At 34.8% G+C, this 18,392-nt stretch overlaps 1 protein-coding gene across 1 annotated transcript in view; it reads right to left on the minus strand.

Moving 5' to 3' along the window:
- Nucleotides 1–2,177: 2,177 nt before the first annotated feature.
- LOC125224751 (glycine receptor subunit alpha-4) overlaps nucleotides 2,178–18,392 on the minus strand; it is a 107,116-nt gene continuing 90,901 nt past the window's right edge. The window contains exons 3-17 of the mRNA XM_048128202.1: nucleotides 15,563–15,652; nucleotides 12,956–13,044; nucleotides 12,765–12,860; nucleotides 11,842–11,906; nucleotides 11,438–11,590; nucleotides 11,003–11,153; nucleotides 10,765–10,905; nucleotides 10,217–10,291; nucleotides 9,283–9,435; nucleotides 8,952–9,104; nucleotides 7,885–8,099; nucleotides 6,244–6,294; nucleotides 4,949–5,011; nucleotides 4,419–4,529; nucleotides 2,178–4,119 (exon numbers count right to left, since the gene is read on the minus strand). Of these exons, the coding sequence (XP_047984159.1) occupies nucleotides 3,973–4,119; nucleotides 4,419–4,529; nucleotides 4,949–5,011; nucleotides 6,244–6,294; nucleotides 7,885–8,099; nucleotides 8,952–9,104; nucleotides 9,283–9,435; nucleotides 10,217–10,291; nucleotides 10,765–10,905; nucleotides 11,003–11,153; nucleotides 11,438–11,590; nucleotides 11,842–11,906; nucleotides 12,765–12,860; nucleotides 12,956–13,044; nucleotides 15,563–15,642 (1,743 nt within the window). The 5' untranslated portion in view covers nucleotides 15,643–15,652 and the 3' untranslated portion in view covers nucleotides 2,178–3,972. The remainder of the gene's footprint in view (nucleotides 4,120–4,418; nucleotides 4,530–4,948; nucleotides 5,012–6,243; nucleotides 6,295–7,884; nucleotides 8,100–8,951; nucleotides 9,105–9,282; nucleotides 9,436–10,216; nucleotides 10,292–10,764; nucleotides 10,906–11,002; nucleotides 11,154–11,437; nucleotides 11,591–11,841; nucleotides 11,907–12,764; nucleotides 12,861–12,955; nucleotides 13,045–15,562; nucleotides 15,653–18,392) is intronic.

The following is an 18,392-nucleotide window of genomic DNA, read 5'->3' on the forward strand; positions in this document are numbered from 1 at the left end:
CACCACTGGCTTACACATCTACTTACTGGATTGGACGGGTCAAAGTATTTTACAAAAACGAATTTGGCCAATATTAAGTTACTTTAAAAATAAATTGAACCACAGGCCAACATGTCACAGATTGCGGATGATCGCAAAACTGTATTCACGATATTTACTGTTAAGAGCTATATTTGATTTCAATATAACTCGTACAAGTCGTACATCAAAACTTGAATCGGGATACATTACTATGAGTTACGTCACGAGTATCAACGTACTCAAATCAACGTTTAGATCTTCGAATACATACATACACTTCCTAGAGTCAAATAGTTTTGTATGGTACATTTTCTTGTTTCAAATAGTTTGGAAAGGAATATGTACATATTGATTAATTTAGCATAACAAAGAACACAAGTAAATATTAACAAAAACAATATTATCTAGTTAAAAAAAATGAGGCTTCATAGTGTTGAAAGTATATTAATAATGTATGTGTAATTGCGTATATGATAAATATGATATTGACACTTAAACATTATGTTTTACATTTAGATTACCATTTGTAATTATGGTATTTATTTAGTAACTGAGATTAGTAGCAGATCTTTAATGAGTCACATTTCAAGTACAGATAATAATCATATAAAATAAAATATTAATATCTAATGCCAGGCACAACACTTACACAGTACTTTTATTTAGTAATAAATAAATCAGATACAAATATAGAAAGCCAGCACAAAATATACATTTCAGGTTTAACTTTTAGTTTAACAGGACATAGCATAATAATTTAGGTAGATATCTTATAAAGCGAATGATATGTTATTTTTTATCTTATAGTTTAATTAGTTAAAAACATTGCGAATAAAAGTAGTATCACTTTCATACTTAATAAAAAATTTAGGGAATGGGAATATTGTACTCTAACATCAATAAACTTCAAAATATTAGTAACATATCAGAATATAACAAGAGATCATTTATCTGTATACGATTTTACATAAACAGTTTCTGTTAGCATTTGTAATACTTGCTTAAGCAATCCGCATCATGAGTAAAGTATGGGATTTCTTATGTATTATAATTATAATTTATTAAAGCCGTAGTAGCTCCAGCTACTTGCAACCTTATACAGACACGCTACGCCGAGTCTTCATTATATATATTTATATTCCCAGAGAAAAAATTGTAAACTTAATTTGAAAAGACGTAACAGGTCCTTAAAGGTATAGTATATTTAATTTACATAAGTTGATTCGAAGCACAGCCAAAACGCGTTTGTTCTTAGAGGTACTCTTTATTATATTTTAGACACCTACAAAATCTACTTTCCAAAACAGTTGACTGGTTGGTCCGCTCTTTATTAAGCAAAAGGCATGGTATCAAGGTTCATTAAAAATAATATGGATAATTATTAAAATAGTTTAATATTATAATCGGTAAAATATGAGGTAAAGTCTGTAATAGGTAACTAGTAATAAGATATATTGTTAACCCATACAAAGCCAACGCGCCAACGACCGATTTCGCCTCATCGCGAAATTTTGTTATTAGGCATCAGTGTGCTATGCGGCGTCGTGTCCGGCCTGAAATGCGTTTTAACACTTTTAACCCAATAATTAAACAATTGCCATGCATACATCTAGCCCGGCAATTATTCATTTTTCAAAATGTATTTTTTTACACAGTGAGTGGTTCAAATACTTCGACTTAAAATGTATTATTGTAATGTTATATAAACCTGCCGCATAAGAAAATTTTAATTACATGAATTGAGTCGTGAGTAATTGATAAACTAATGTGGTAGTCCATTCGGTAATGAAAATCATATACCTACTTAAAATGAGCAATTTAATTTTACTAAACTTCGTTTTTATGAGAATATTCAGCAAAACACTGATTTAAACTTTCACAATTATTAAACATAATTATTTTTAAATGGGGACTTAATCTCGTGTGACTACCTCCAAAGTTTCAGGGACGGCGTTGTCCCCGTGGTCTCGGAGAAGACTGGCTTGAAATGACAACACCTTCTGACAAGTGCGGGTAATTCGAAAAACTCGCGCGGCTGTCAGAAGGTATTATGTCATTTCAAGCCAGTCTTCTCCGAGACCACGGGGACAACGTTATCCCTGAAACGTTGGAGGTCAGTTAAATATGTATTCATACCTACGCGATTAAGTCCGGTTTTTAAAATAATTAAATATCATCAGCGTCAATATATATAATAAACTCACTTAACTCACTTCGCGTCTTAAAAGCCGGACTGTATAAATTTACGCAGTTTTCTTATTATTATTTCTCTTTTCCACAGTTTAAAGTATAATTATCAGAAATTGGTTAGTATTAAGAAATCTTGGATAACTAAAACAACTTTAGTGATTATATCTCTCTTTGTTGAAGGCTGGTAATTAATTACTATTAAAACTTGCGTGTGCTTCATTACTTCCTCAAAACGTTGATAAGGAAATAACCCCTAATCAAAATCAAATATTTTTACTATTAAGACCAGCAAGACTAAAAAAACCAGTTGCGAACTACAAGTACTACAACAGTAACTTAGGCAACATTATTACGGTAGGTATGCATTATTCAAATTGTTTTAACAGCGTAATGCTTTTAAGATGTAAACCGGTATTTCCATGTGGAAGAGACAACATATCTAAGGTGTTTATATAACAGTTTGCAAACTCTTGAAGAAATACCTACAATTTAATGTTCAACCATTAAAGTATTTTAATTTATGCCTATACTTTAGTGGATACGGCTATAATTGTTTTAGATATTATTTGACTGAAATCAATCTAATTGTAACGAAGAATAAAGCACTCTAAAATAAACAAATAATGGTGTCCAATACTGTGATGTAGGTTGTTTGTACTTCCGCTTTTCTACGCCGGGCGGCTAAAGCTACTGATAAATTCTACGCAATGTGAAGGCTGCAAATAATATTAACGTTAGAAGGCATGTTCATGGTTTCACAATAACACAGCTCACAAACTAAAATGAAAAAAACAGACTGTCCGAGAATCCATTGCATCTCAATAACGATACTAAAATACATATATAAATTTTGAAATAAGAGTCTTGAGCTTCATGTTGACTTATATCTAATCGAATTGAAAGTAAACTTTAACACACTTTATGCAGGAAACACGAATAAAATCTACACGTTTCTATTGACCTTGTGTAGCACTTCTAAAAAGCAAACAGTTAACATTGATTTATGATATTATCACAACTTTAACTTGTGAGGGTGTATATTTATATACATAATACGTCATATATACTATAAATAAAGGAAACAGTGGTGATTAAATGTAACATATATAAAAATTATGTCTTGCTATCTTAAAATATACGTCTCATGAACATAAAGCATGATTTACATTTGGACTGTCTTAAGGTTTGAAATAGATTTCTTTATTCTAACTGCCTCTCAGCCGCATTTTTAGGATGCGCATTCGAACACCACTCATCACGCAGTTCCGTGTATCATTATCTGCATAGACGCAGAATATTCACAGTTATAATTTATTGATCCCTCTTTATCCTATCATAAGTTTCCTGGTATTGATAAGAAACTAATAAAATCGTACGCCACATTCAGTAATCCTCCACTTATGAATATTTTTGAAAACTATTTCAAAACTTGTAGAAAATTCGCATTCGTCTCTAATCGATATATCTTACTTCAATGACGTCCTATTTAACAACGGCAAGCTGCAACTATTCTCAGCTTTGATTATGGTCCTTATACTAATATCAAATACTATCACTATAATAAGTAATAATCATCACAATTTGCAATGGCAACAAATGTCAACATCAACACTCGTTAGAATACACTGCACTGAGGAGGTTGTCACTTGCAGCGCGATCGAATTCACACGAGCGGTGAAATAAGTACTTTCGTACCAGATCTAAGTATAACGTCCAGTTCACGTGAAGCAGCCTGCAGCGGGAAGTAAAATAGAGGCAGCATTAAGAAAAGGCCTTGTAGTGTATAAAGAAGAAGATCAGAAACACGGCGTAGGCAGTGGGGAAGGTGATGCGCGCGATGACATCAATCGTCTTCGCCACGCGAATCGGATGAGGGGGTTCTTTTTTGCGAACCTGGACGAAACATGGCTGAAATAAATAAATTAAAAACGATAAATAATGGCAATGACGGAATACTAACTACAGCTGAAAAATAAATATTTTACTTCACATAGTTTGAACTTTGTACACTGGGATGTTATGTGTTGTGATGTGACAAATGTTATGAATGAGAGAATACCCATGGTGCTAGCATAGAATGGATGCCTTTGACTGAATCTCACATTTTTACGAGAAGTTAGTTGTTAAAATGATGATGGCAATCCAACAACAATTTTAAATATCAGATTAAGTTTTATTTTAAAGAGCTCGGAAAGAACATTAAGTACCTCGGATACTCCTCCATTGTTGGCAGTATGTGTGCAGGAACCTGGTGCTCCTGTGCATGTAGTGCACGACACTAGGTCGGCAGCACCTGTCGACTCTCTCTTTTTGTCTCCCTGAAATTAATAAAGGACAATTTCCATTAATGATCACAGTAATATGCTGAAAACAATGACTGATGTTATATATGATGCAAATATTATGGTTAACTTCATTGGCTTCGATTGGTTGCATTTTTTACGATTTCGTACAAGAACATATACATTTATTATTATGCACGTCTCATCATTCACTATACAGCAAATTTTGGGAATGGGGAAATAATTGACATACATAATGCAAAAATTGTGAATATGAAAATAAATATTATAATGGGCTGGATGATAAACATTGAAAATATTGATTGGTCATCATTGGTACTTACAGGCTGAAGCGATCCATAGCAGCATTAAATGAAAAATCATGCGTTAGTTTCGTGAATCAGGTATACGGTGATGAGGAGGGATACATTGAACGGTTCAGTGGCATCACTTACGGCACCGCTTGTCTCTGGCTCGTTCGCATCTGATTTAGCCCATTGTAGGAATGCCATCGCCTCCTATATAAATTTACAACTATTTTTAGCTTAAGCATCAGGCTGACTGAATTCGATTTTTCGTGATATTTGGCTTGCATAAGCTTTATTATTGCTCTTATACAAATCTACTTCACTTTGCTTCTTAGTTTAAAGAAAGCTTATGAAAAGCATGTTGCATGTTTGCTTATTGTTTGCTTAATTTTATTGCGTCAGCCTATGTACGCATGAGTACCAATAAGTAAGTAGATAATAGAAAAATTGTAAGCTGTGACTGTAACTATTTAATGTAGATAAAAATGAGTCGTATTTCAGAGAAGCAACTTTGTAGTGTAATTAAACGGCGTGAAACGTTTCTACATACTGTTAGGCCTGAACAAGATTATATTTTTATAATACGGCTTACCAACTCTAGATGAAAACTTGATTTGATATAGTGAGTAAGCAACATCGTTTAAAGTATCATTGTTTGTTGTGTAACATGCATGTGAGCAGGATCACCTTATTTATTAACGAAGACGAAGCAGGTGTCTAGAAATAATTTCAGTGAATATCTCTATGTTTTCATAGTCATCTTCTGTTTAAGTCTTAGTAATAAATACAATAATACTTACCATTTTGTAAAATATAAAATATATGAATGCACAATCACTACGATATAAAATTACCTAACGCATGCATACCTAATTCGTGCGATGGTTCTTTGGTGGAGTAAGAGTGATATTGCAAGACATGTTATATTTCGTTCAGTGAAATTTTGGTTATTGTTGTCTTAAATTTATACTTCAAAATTGCCTTTTAACATAACTGTAAATTCACATTAAGGTGCAGTAGGCTCAGAAACGGGTTTTTTTTTGAAAGACTTAGCGCTTGTTCTGTTACGGCTGCCAAAAATTCAACTTGTAATCTTGAGGCCTTTCTCCATGGACGTATAAAAATCGAAACCAGAGTTGTTTATTTTCGCTCGATTGATATTTAAGAGTCACGAACTTGGGTATAAAAGTCACATAAAAAAATTTCTACGAAAGTTTCAAATTAAAAAAAACATGATTCAAGCTGACCTGAGCAACTCACATCCAGTTCCCTCGCATTTACGCTCAGTGAGAGTAAGAGAAGAACATGAACCTACTGGGCCTTAAACACATTACGTATCAGAAATTATTAGCTTAAACTCATTCAGGATCTGTTTCAATAAATAAAGAAATATAACAGTGTAATGCTTGGAAGGTGCCTATGAATGCGGCGAATGTTCTTACCAAGGGGCTGGCCAGTATAATGCCAATTCTGCTCAGGACTGCGGGCAGTCGCTGTGAACACATCACACACACAATTTTGTTCACTCGTGACAGATGGTCTTACGATGTGCAACCGTGAACACGGACTAGTCTGTGGTGGCCAGGGAATTACAAATATTAATATTTAAAAATGTGATATATCTTGGGCGGTTACGGGACTTACGGGTGTTGATGACATTCGCGGAACTTCTTTGCAATGTTTTCTGTATTGATGAAATTATTAGCGAATATGATGACGGTTTAAGAATGAATGAGTTATCGATGAGAATAAGGCCACACAAAATAGTCTTTGTGTTTGTTCAGTGACGTGAAACTGATACGATTGCAAATGAAACCATGTGATGACGTCTGGCCTACCCGAAATACAATAATCGTCAAGGAAATACATGCAAAGGTAAATTTTGAACATTGATTGTGAGCATGCCGATACAAAAAAATCTGTGTTGTTGGTGTGTCAAAAGTACCGCGTCGGTAAAAGTATAAGATGTACTGTAATAATACTTTTAAAGCAGATGTATGCGTAGAATAAGATATATTATTACATAAATGTATACCTATACAATTGTTTTAATCACCGTAACTAAGTTAAAATATAAAAATGTACACCAAGTCGAACTTTTTTCTTCTGTCGATTATTACCTACTCTAATACTTTTTAATTATTAAAAAAAAATTAGTGCTTGAAAGCTCGATGACTGAGCGATTCCATATAACGGATTTTTGAAAACCAACAACATAAATAGAAAAATATTACAAGAAGATGGTGCCAATTATATAAGTATATTATTTAAAAGGGAAAACATTGCAAAGAGTAAATAGATAAATAAAATACACGTCTACTTATTGAAACGTCAACACAGTCAATTTGACATGGTTCTGATGTAACAAACTAACAAGCGTGTAGCTGTTAATTATTTATGTGAGTGAGCCGAATTTTACTTTTGGTTAGTTTTGAATACATTTGGCTAGTTTAAAATCTGACGAAATATAAATTCTACCACAAAATAAAAAACGGCTCAATAGCGGAAATGTAAGTCGGAAATTTTGTAATATTATTGATATCACTGTGTTTCAATTATTCGTTTACAATAATGTAACAATATTTTGCGTTCAACACTGTGCTTTTAAAAATATGTATACTCGCTAGTTGTGATTAAAGAGAATGTAAGTTGCAGATTTAAGGAAATAATTACTTTATTTCCAATGTTACTAGGTATTATACAAAAGTGTATGTACAAATTAGTAAATTATGCATTTCGGATTATTGTAATTTGTATGTACTTATGTAGGTATTTAAAATGTAGGTTTTTGATTTACAATATAAAACGAATGTGTTACTTTGAAGTGCTTTTATCATGAAAGGTAAGGCCTATAATATGCCTATTTATATTATTCGTTCAACATACTCAATACAACTAATTCTGTGGATAGTTTATAACACATTGACACACTAAAAGACTTAAGGTCGACATGAAACAAAATTATTCTATTGTTCTTCATACTTACAAAAATGTAATCGTTCTCATATGTGACCTTAAATCTTAACTGGGAACACAAAACCACGTCAAAGAGACAAAACATCTGACATTCATTTGATAATCACCTGAGTAACAGGATTCTCCCCTGGTCTATAGACGACGTTGTGTAAAGGCCGTTTTCTTCCCACATAGTTGACACACACGAACTCCAAGAGCGAGGCGTATATAAAGCACATGCATACGCCGTCCCAAACGTTCATAGCCGTCAGGTTGGACACCACGGGCAGGGTGGAGCGAAAACCATTTGATGTTGTGAAAAAATTCAACATCGTCGTCACACCTGTGTACGAGATTTGTATTAGATATTTATAAAATAATTAGGAATAATAAACAAATAAAGAAGTAAGCATACGATTATAAAGTATTAAGTACGCAAATAAACATTTGATCATTAAGATAAAACATTTAAACATGTATATTAAACTATGTAAGCTATGGATACAATATATCAACTTTGCTAAGACACTTATAAAAAATATGTTCATTAAACAGGCAAGGCCAAATGCATGTACATCTAAATAAATTTAGACATTGACTATCTACGAAATACACCAATGGAGAAATAGAATAATCTGTTAATTTGCTTAAAATAATAGTGTTAAATATGAAATAATCCGGCCAAAGCTAGTGAGAATTGATGATAACTACTGACTAACTTGGCATGAGTTAGTTATCTGCCAATTACTGTAAATGTAATAATACCTAATGAGTGGTATAAAAATGTATTGTGTAAATGATTGTTTTATAAACTAGGAGCATGTGTGTGAAATGCCAATAAAGTGTCTAAATATTAAAATGCACCTACAATTTTACTAGATTATCCAAATATCCATTACTAAACATTTTAAACATTCATTTTAATGATATCATATCATACCTAATTATCTGAAAGTTGCTGTAGTTGCAGGTAGAATTATGTTAAATTTGTAGGTAACTCATATATGACTTAAGACTGTATTCGATTTTAATGACTTTTTATATCAATAATTACGTTACGCATAGGTACCTACATTTTATGTTTTAAAGTTAAATTCGATATTGATATCTGCGAGAATGAAGATCTTTTACTGGTATATCATTCAAAAAATGGAATCATGTAACTAAATCAAAGTAATATAAATTTAACACCAACCTATCATAACTCTAGCAGGCACTGCATTCCATTCCAGCCAAAAAGTAATAAACGATGAGGTCACCAAAATGATGCCCGGAATGAAAACTGTAGTGAAGTAAAATGATCTATCCCGTGTGAAGATGAGATCCACCTTCAGACAGCTGTAATTACCTAGAAATAGCAAGCATAATCTAAAAATAAGAAACGAAATTATAAGTGCATTGCGAAAGTTGACCGTTGTCCGAAATGAGAGCTAGCGTGTTACAATCAGCCCCAGCGACTTCTAGATGCTAAGGAGAAAAGATGCGTATAGTACAGCCGCCATTCCACTGCCACGTCGGGTTGTTACCTATCATGGACCGCGCAGGGACCGCGTTCCACTCCAACCAAAACGTGATAAACGAGGACGTCACCAATATTATCCCAGGAATAAATACTGTAGTAAAGTAGAACGCTCGGTCTCTTGTAAAAATCAGGTCGACCTTTAGACAGCTGTAGTTACCTGTGGAGTTAACAATGTTACGGAAACTAGCACATCAAACTAAATAACATTTACACTTTGATGTATACGATAAGTATAACATGTTGGAGGTGGTGTGAATAATACATATTCCAAATAACTCCATTCAGTCTCTGGTCTTGTAGTAAACACCAAATGTCTAGCAAGTCAAACAAAAATATTTAATGTAACAACTAAACTAAAATACTATCCGGTATGTATGAGTAAAGCGCATAGTGTTCAATGTATAAGGACATTTCATGAAGTGTGGTTTGTCCAAAAACATGAGCGCAAACTATTTCAAACACGTGCATTCAGTACATCAAATTTACTACGTGCAAGGGTATGGAGGATGAATAATGAATGTTGGTTGTTTCACTCATTGCCATAGTTGCAAGGATACAAGTAAATAGAGAATAATAATACATACTGAAATGAAAAATACACTATAGTTTTTAAAACCAATGTTGCATGTTATTCAAATGAGATGCAGCGATACGTAAAGAACAACAACAGAACAACTTTTCATGGCTAGGAAAATAATAGATCTTTTTCCTGCAAAATTGTTGGGACTGTGGCGGCAAATGAAACAACCAAACTGTACTGCTGTAGCAGTCAGGGCCTTAAATTCCACAAGACGCTGTTACGAGTCCCCATGTGTTTGGTTACGATAGCATCGCATCGAGCACATGGCCACAACAACGCATTTACTCACACATAAGCGGAATAATACTGTAAAAGACCGGACGGCACCGGACCGGCGCGATCGTCCAGCGCTCAGTACCTTGCTCCTCAAACCGTCTCTGGCAAAGATTACATGTCAGCTCTTCGTCTTCTTCGTAAAGTGAATTACCCTCAGCTGCTTGCAAAGACGTTAATACAATCTTACATTCTATACTCTAATTATTTTTACTCACTAACATTTAAAACTACTTGTTATAGGGGCATACTTTGTTACTATCACAAAAAACTGTTTGGTTAAACGGCTGTTTCGATTCACTGAACCAAACAACTAAATGACATGCTAGCTATATTCTAAGGTTTATTAACTTTCACAGTCTAGAAGCGTCTACTTATGTTTACATGAAATAAAGTTTCAAAATAACCTTTAACAGAAATCAAGACCAAGCTGAAAAGAGTTAATTAGAATTTGAATATAATATAAAAACATCACTTATCCCTTTGTTGTGCAATGTGTAAGGATGTGCGTAGAAAAAAAATCGGGAGGCTAAACTACATAATTTAAATAACGGTAATCTTTATTGTATATGTATAAATTAATGATGTAATAAGCGATGTTGGTATGTCGTGGTTGCGCAGAAGGCTGCTTACCTCTCCAACTCGCTTTGATGGGGCAAGCGATGGTTTGGTTCTGGATTAGATACGCGTTCAAAGTCGTCAATGATGGCGACTTACGAAGCGTATCCTCATCGTTTTTCCACACGTACGTTATTGCTGACTGCTCGTATGATACTGAAAATCGTTTACAGGTATGATTTTGGTCGTAACAGGTAGATCATAGTGAAAATAATATAAAATATTAGTGAACCACTCTGTGAGTTCTACTTACTACTTTCTAAGGCAAATGAACACAATGGGTCATCAAAAGGAAAGATGTTGAGCCGCCCCTGACAGGACAAAATTAGATGCCGCCGCATCAAATAGTTTATAGTGCCATTACGATAGATACGCAACGCGAAGTGCATTGGTATTATTGGGTCCTGAAACACAATCACACAAAGTAAAATGCAATATCAATAAAAAGTGAGAGCATGTGTGAGATGGCACTTTACGACCTGTGTGAGCCCTAAATGAATTTAAAAGGCATAAATATATATACATGAAGGCCAATGAAGTTGAAAGCGTTTTACTAGTTTGTCATAAATACCCATGAGTGCTGGGAAAATTCCTTCAGACGAGAGCATGGTGGAAACAATTTACTATAAAAATTGGTTTACACTGATTAATTTAGTTGATATATGTATGATGTAGGTATGGAACTGACCTTGAAGTCTCCATGCATGATGAAGTAGGTGTCAGGAAGCCAGATGTCCTCGTGATGATGGATGGCGTTGAGGAAATCGTAGTGAGACTGGTTAGAGTAGCGCAGTCGCGGATCATACCACTGCTGCTGCAGAAGGAATTCTACCTCATATTTCTGAAACGTATAATATGTTGTTAGCGTATGTATGTATGTGATCAAAATTAAATAAAAAAAACATAATTCTAATTTAAATAAGTAATATTGATACAGTTATAAAGGAATATTATTAATTATTTATCAAGGCCATGAAAACTACAGCTAAATGTTTATAGCTTTGAGTGTTTTGAAAATTAGCCTCGTACAGTTTGTTGTTTAACGTTTGACAGAACAGGTGTGTTATAGGTAGTGGGATGACATCTACTTACAAGACTAGATTCGTCTGGAGATGCTAAACTAAGAAGTAGCACGCTAACATTTACGGTGAGGACACCTGAAAATGAATACGCATAAGTTGAAAATCTTAACATGATCGATCTAAAAGCAAAGATAGTGTCATTCTTACAGAACATAACTGCATGACATAAGTAGACATACATGCACTTAGGCTTATCTATAGGTTTCATATAATATGTATAGACATTAGGAAGTGACTAAATTAAGTGCAAGGACCTATATTTGACAATAATTAAACTTACACTGATATCTAATTGTAGTCTTACCCCAGCAAATAATTAAATGTAACTAAGGAGTGCCTACTCAAAATATTGTCAGTAAGAGGCATGGTAATTGGAAAACGTTGCAATAATAATTGAAATTAATAATAGCTAGACCCGAGATTTAAAAGACAAACGAATACAGAATAATATTATTAAACGGCTTGTGTTTGATGTTTGTGAAAAGAGAAAACGTAGGAAGTAACAAAGCGAAAAACAAAACAAAAGCACTCTACTGAAATGTTTGAGCTGTCCGACGGAATTTTCATTTAATTTGGGTTAAAACGTCACTCAACGATGCCTATCTAATCGAGTTTATATTACGTTACAACAAAGATTAAATTATCCTTCAATAAAATTAAATTACCCTCTTAGTGTTAATTAGTGTGCATAACTAACACATTTAGAACAAGGTGCATGGATGAAACAGAAAGTGATTATAAAATAATATACACAGATAAAGAAGTATCTACCGCAAGAAGAAGCCAACGTGGGAACGGATCCTAAACACATAAATAGCGTGCAAACAATTAAGGTAGGCTCTTAGTACATAAGGACTCTAAGATAGAGAAAATAAATCCAAGACGCTCCACATGGAAGGATTTCTCTTTTCAAAAACATGAAACACAACGCACCGCGATTGTGCGAGCGGGGCCGCAGCGATGACAGGCCGACCCTATTTTGAGCCAGAGAGTCATTGGGCGATGTTAGACCACAACAAAATTCTGGATCTGCAATTATTACATTCATCTTAATATCCTAATAAAACAAAAAACAGCTAATGAGTGACGCTAATATATGATGATGTGTATGGAGATAGACTTACCGTCTACGGGAGGAAGCAGTCTTTTATCATAGCGGGAGTTTTTCAGGAGGTTGTCCAATATCTCTTTGTCCGACTTTCCCGCTGCAAAACTGGAAATAATTTAAAAAAAATGTTCTATACTACACATTCATGTTCAGTATGCACCTACCTACCTAATTGAATTAAGCCAAAAAAAAAAGTTTACAAATTGAACAAACATCAATCTACCACGCATATTATCACGGTAAATTAAGTGTGTGAGAAGGCGAAATGGCAGACTTGGTATTGATTTCAGATTAGTACCCATTACCTTGCCACAACAGAGGGCTGGGCTTAACAACATCTAAAAATACACGTAACATGTTTGATAACAATAATCACCAAACAAGTAGAAAATGATATTTCGGCAAAATCAATGTTAAAGTACTATAACACTATAACATGTTGTTTGGCCCGTAACAAGAAAACAAAATAACTTACAATGTCTATATAAATAAGGTGATATTTAGTTTATTCCATATTTACATATTAGTAGTAGAATTACCAACATTCCAATTTACACAGCAAGTCCCAGCCTTATAATCTCTAATTATAAACACGAGGGGCGCTACAGTTCCACAGATGATTTACATAGCCCCTCTAAAGGGTCTATAAATGGAGCGAGGAACTTAACGCTTCGGCGAGCCTGTAGCGGCCACCGCGTTACCTTCGCTTCGACGCTCGCCACTCGCCTTTTCATGGTATTAGTCAATATGAATGAATTTCGTTTCTATATTACTCTGTGTAGCCTGAATTAAATTCTGCCCCAGCTATTTTCATTACCGCGCTATATTTCCATACGAGGCGAACTACTCGATTTCAATTAGATCGAAATGTCGATATCGCAGTCGACCGCAAAAAGCGGCGTATACCTAGGGTTTGTTTATTGGTAGGAGTTCCGTTTAAATTTATCAGTCGATAGTATTATGAGTATATGATTCTGTTAATAGTTATTTAATTCTTACATACACAATTTTAGGTACTTACCAACATATAGTAAACCAACCAAAATGATATTTCGGTGTTCTTTTTTTCCTACATATTATTTTTTTTAGTGAGAAACGCACAAAACGTATTGGATTTAAGGGTCTTTGGGGGTATAAGACATAGTAAATCCTTTGTATAAGGTGCCTTTCCCAGTTAAAAGCCGGTTGAAGATCGAAGGGCGATTTCCCTACATTGTGGAAAACACTGCAATCGTCCATATAACGTGGGATACGACCCGACTATTCCGGATTACTAGAGCTGTATTCAAAGAAATACGACGGTTTACTGGTTAGATACGTGGTATTTGATATTACCATTCGCTTTTCGGTAAAGGAAAACTCGGAACGGGATAAATCCTTGAGATGTTCATTCTGGGTCGAAACTGTTGCAAAGTCAGATCACCTCAACAAGATAAAATATCGGTCATATATACGATATAGGTATGTATGTATGTATAAGCTTTATTGTACATAAAGGAAACAAAAGAGACACAGTTACAGAGTCAGTAATATACAATGTAGGCGGACTTATCCCTTAATGGGATCTCTTCCAGTCAACCTTTGAGGAAATGAGTAGAAGCGAATTAACGATGAGTGACGAATTCAAAAATGTACAACCACTAAAAGAATTAAATGCAAATTTTGTATACACATGGTAACAAATATATACATATACAATTACATTAATACACCAATATATACATATATAATAATATAATAATAAATAAACAAATACTCATAAAATATATATTTATATAGGTACTTAGACCAAAAAGTATATGGATATTAATTCGAACCACAAAGCAAGACGACAATAAAAAAAAAAATAGATAAAAATTAAAGAAAAAGAAAAAGAGAGAAAAGAAAAAAAAAAAAAAAAACAATCCGATAAAAAAAAAAAAAAAATTAAGTGTCGGAAAGCCATAGTTTTTTAAGGTTATTCTTGAGTGCCGCTACAGATTGGGATTGCCTCACGGACACCGGTATCTCATTCCACAATTTAGCGGCATAGACAGAAAAGGATTTTCTGTATGTCCGCGTCTTATTGGGTGGAATTGCAAGAGCAAGATTGGCGCTAGATCGCAAACGGTGATTACTGCCAGCAGCCAAGTAACTAAATCTTTCAGAAAGGTAGCGTGGCGAAGACGGATTAAATAAGACATTAAAAAGCAGTGACAGGACATGCACGTCTCGACGACGGCGAATCGGCAGCCAGCCAAGCTGAGATCGGAACTGGGATACGCGATCAAACTTACGCAAACCATAGATGTAACGGATACACAAGTTTTGCAACCGCTCGAGTTTGTCAAGCAACTCCTCACTAAGTTATCAGTGTTATCACAGATATTTCGTGGAACTGCACCATTCTACACTTGCGAAGAGATGAAAGTGAGAATTAGAAATACCTAATAGTAACTTGAATTCCTTAGACACAATTGCAGTACCCATTGCAATTCATAGGAAGTTGCTGAGCCTGGAGAGCCAGGTTTTGTTAGGCCAAGCACTACTTGGGAACAAGCAGGTAAGCTATGGCATGGAACCTGGTCTATGCAATATATAACTCTCAAAAGGAAGAACATATGTAATGTACTTAGTAACTTACATGTCGGACGTGAGACCCGAGACTTGGTTGAGCATGAGGAAGAAGGCCACGACGCGTGCCACGATGCATGACCAACCCATATTAGGACATCTGCAATTAGAGAAAAACACTTGAACATTTGAAACTAAGATTAGAATGAATGAAAAATGAAAGTCTATTTGAAATTTATCTATACACATGATTATAATTACATTCTTAATATGATATTATAGAAAAGAATAGAAATAATTTATTGACAAACTGTGTACAGAAGATAACAGGTATTTATAATGTAATATATGACATTCACATGTCCCAACACATACTCGACATGGGCGTGCAATGTATAGCTTATATCTACTTATTATCAAATTTATCTATATTAACTTTTAATATCTAACATGAAAATTGAATTATTAAAGAAAATAATAAAATTCACAAAAGTACATTTTCTATGTTAGAATGGTAACACCAGTTACATCAAATCATTTTGTTTCAAGTTGCAATATTTCACAGTTTGAAACATAATCCATATTAATATTTGGTACTTAGCTTGAGAAACAGGAGAACTTGCAATGAAAAAAGTTTCTATACCCCGGGAAGGTAAGAATCTCTGACATCGTAATGACTATTTTATTGGGCAAATAACGTTAAAGATTAACCCCCTTATTCATAAACGTACTTTAAAGTTATCAAGCCGATAAAGTTCGTTTGTCCCTTTCCGACGTATTGGTTTGATAAAAAAGGACAAACGAACTTTATCGGCCTGATAACTTTAGAGTACGTTTATGAATAAGAGGGTATAAATTTAAGTTAATATAAATTTCATCACAGCCCAGTTGCCTTTGTGGTTACGGTTACATAATTATGCAGTGTTTATTGGTTAGCATAATTAAGTATTCATTTTCGAGCTACGGTAAACGCCAATATTTTCAGAACAGAGATCTGTTATGCAGAAAACTGAATTGAAAAATAATAGTGCGAGTACATTACGACTCAAATGCGGAAAAAAGGAAATTTGAAACAAGTGGCCATAAAATTAAGTGTTTTTTTTTTTTTTACTTCGTTGGTGGCAAACAACCTATCTTCTTCTTCTTGCAGTGCCATCTCCTACCGGAGGTTGGCTATCATAAGGGCTATACGGACTTTAGATGCAGCCGCGCGGAATAATGAGCGAGTGCTTTGATTAAACCATGTTCGTAGATTCTTGAGCCAGGAGTTACGTCGCCGTCCGGATGATCGTTTCCCTTGGATCTTTCCCTGGATTATGAGTTGAAGGAGTTCATACTTCTCGTTTCGCATGATATGACCAAAATACTGTAGTTTGCGTTTCTTAACTAATTTTAAAACCTCGACCTCTTTATCTACTAACTGCAAAACTCGTTCGTTAGTCACTCTATCCGTCCATGATATTCCCAGGACTCTTCTGTAAACCCACATTTCAAAGGCTTCCAAACGCTTGCACATTTTCTTAGTCAGTGTCCATGCTTCTACTCCGTACAGAAGAACCGAGGAAACATAGCATCGCGCTAAGCGCACCCTGGTAGAAATTTTCAGCGAACGGTTGCAGAGAAGGTGTCCAAGTTTCATGAAATGAAAGCATTACGAGCCTGCTCAATACGGCACTTTATTTCAACGCTGTGATCACTCTGGTCATTGACAATGCATCCCAAGTACTTGTAAGATTGACCCTTTGAACCACTTGATTTCTTACAATAATATCAGCTTCCACAGGTGTTCCTGACTTTTGTGGCTTCCTGAGGGTCATGATTTTGGTCTTTTTTAAGTTGATATTTAGTCCAAAATTTGAGCTAACGACATCCACGCGCTGGAGTAAACTCTGCAGTTCCTTTTGATTTGACGCCAGTAATATAGTATCGTCAGCATACCTAATATTATTTATTACGCGGCCATTTACAGAGATTCCTTCCTGTGCGTTATCCAATGCTTCTGTAAATATCGCCTCTGTATAAATATTAAATAGGAGCGGGGAGAGTACACATCCTTGTCGGACACCGCGCTCGATGTCTATAGTCTCAGTTAGTTCTTGGCCCACTCGTACCTGAGCCTTTTGCTGCCAATAAAGATTTCTTATGATTGTCAGATCTTTAGTGTCAAGTCCAATGTCCCCAAGAATTTTAATTAATTTGTCATGTTGTACCCTATCAAACGCCTTTTCATAATCGATAAAACATATGTGAACAGATCGATTCATATCCCAGCAACGCTGTAAGAGTATTTGGTAGCCAAATAATGCATCACGAGTTCCGAAACCGTTTCTGAATCCAAACTGTGTGTTAGAAATATTTTCCTCAACTTTTTTGTAGATTCTATTGTGAATTATCTTCAGAAATATTTTAAATACATGACTCATCAGGGATATCGTTCTATACTCATTGCATGACTTAGCATTACTAGTTTTAGGAAGAGTTACGAAGGTGGAGTGAAGCCAATCTTCTGGTATTACTCCACTTCTGTATATGCCATTGAACAGACGAACGACAATCGGCAAATTTTCTTCTACCAATAGTTTCACAATCTCACTCGGAATGTGGTCTGGCCCAACTGATTTGCCTGACTTTTATGTCTGGTCCTCCATCATCTGTGATTGCTAACTGTTGATGACTTCTGTTATCACTAAAAAGTTTACTAACGTAATTCCTCCAGATACTCAACTTTTCCTCGGTTGACATTGCAACTTTTCCACTTTCATCCAAAAGAGTCAGTGATAGGTTCCGCCTATGGACGCCTGCAACTCAAAGAGACATGCGCGTTGCCACTCCAATAGAAACTTGTACATTCCCCTTTGCTGTGTTAAATACACAGTAAAAAGGAGTGCACAAGTTCCAAG

This window comes from Leguminivora glycinivorella, chromosome 3, assembly GCF_023078275.1.
Source record: "Leguminivora glycinivorella isolate SPB_JAAS2020 chromosome 3, LegGlyc_1.1, whole genome shotgun sequence".
Classification (NCBI taxonomy): domain Eukaryota; kingdom Metazoa; phylum Arthropoda; class Insecta; order Lepidoptera; family Tortricidae; genus Leguminivora; species Leguminivora glycinivorella.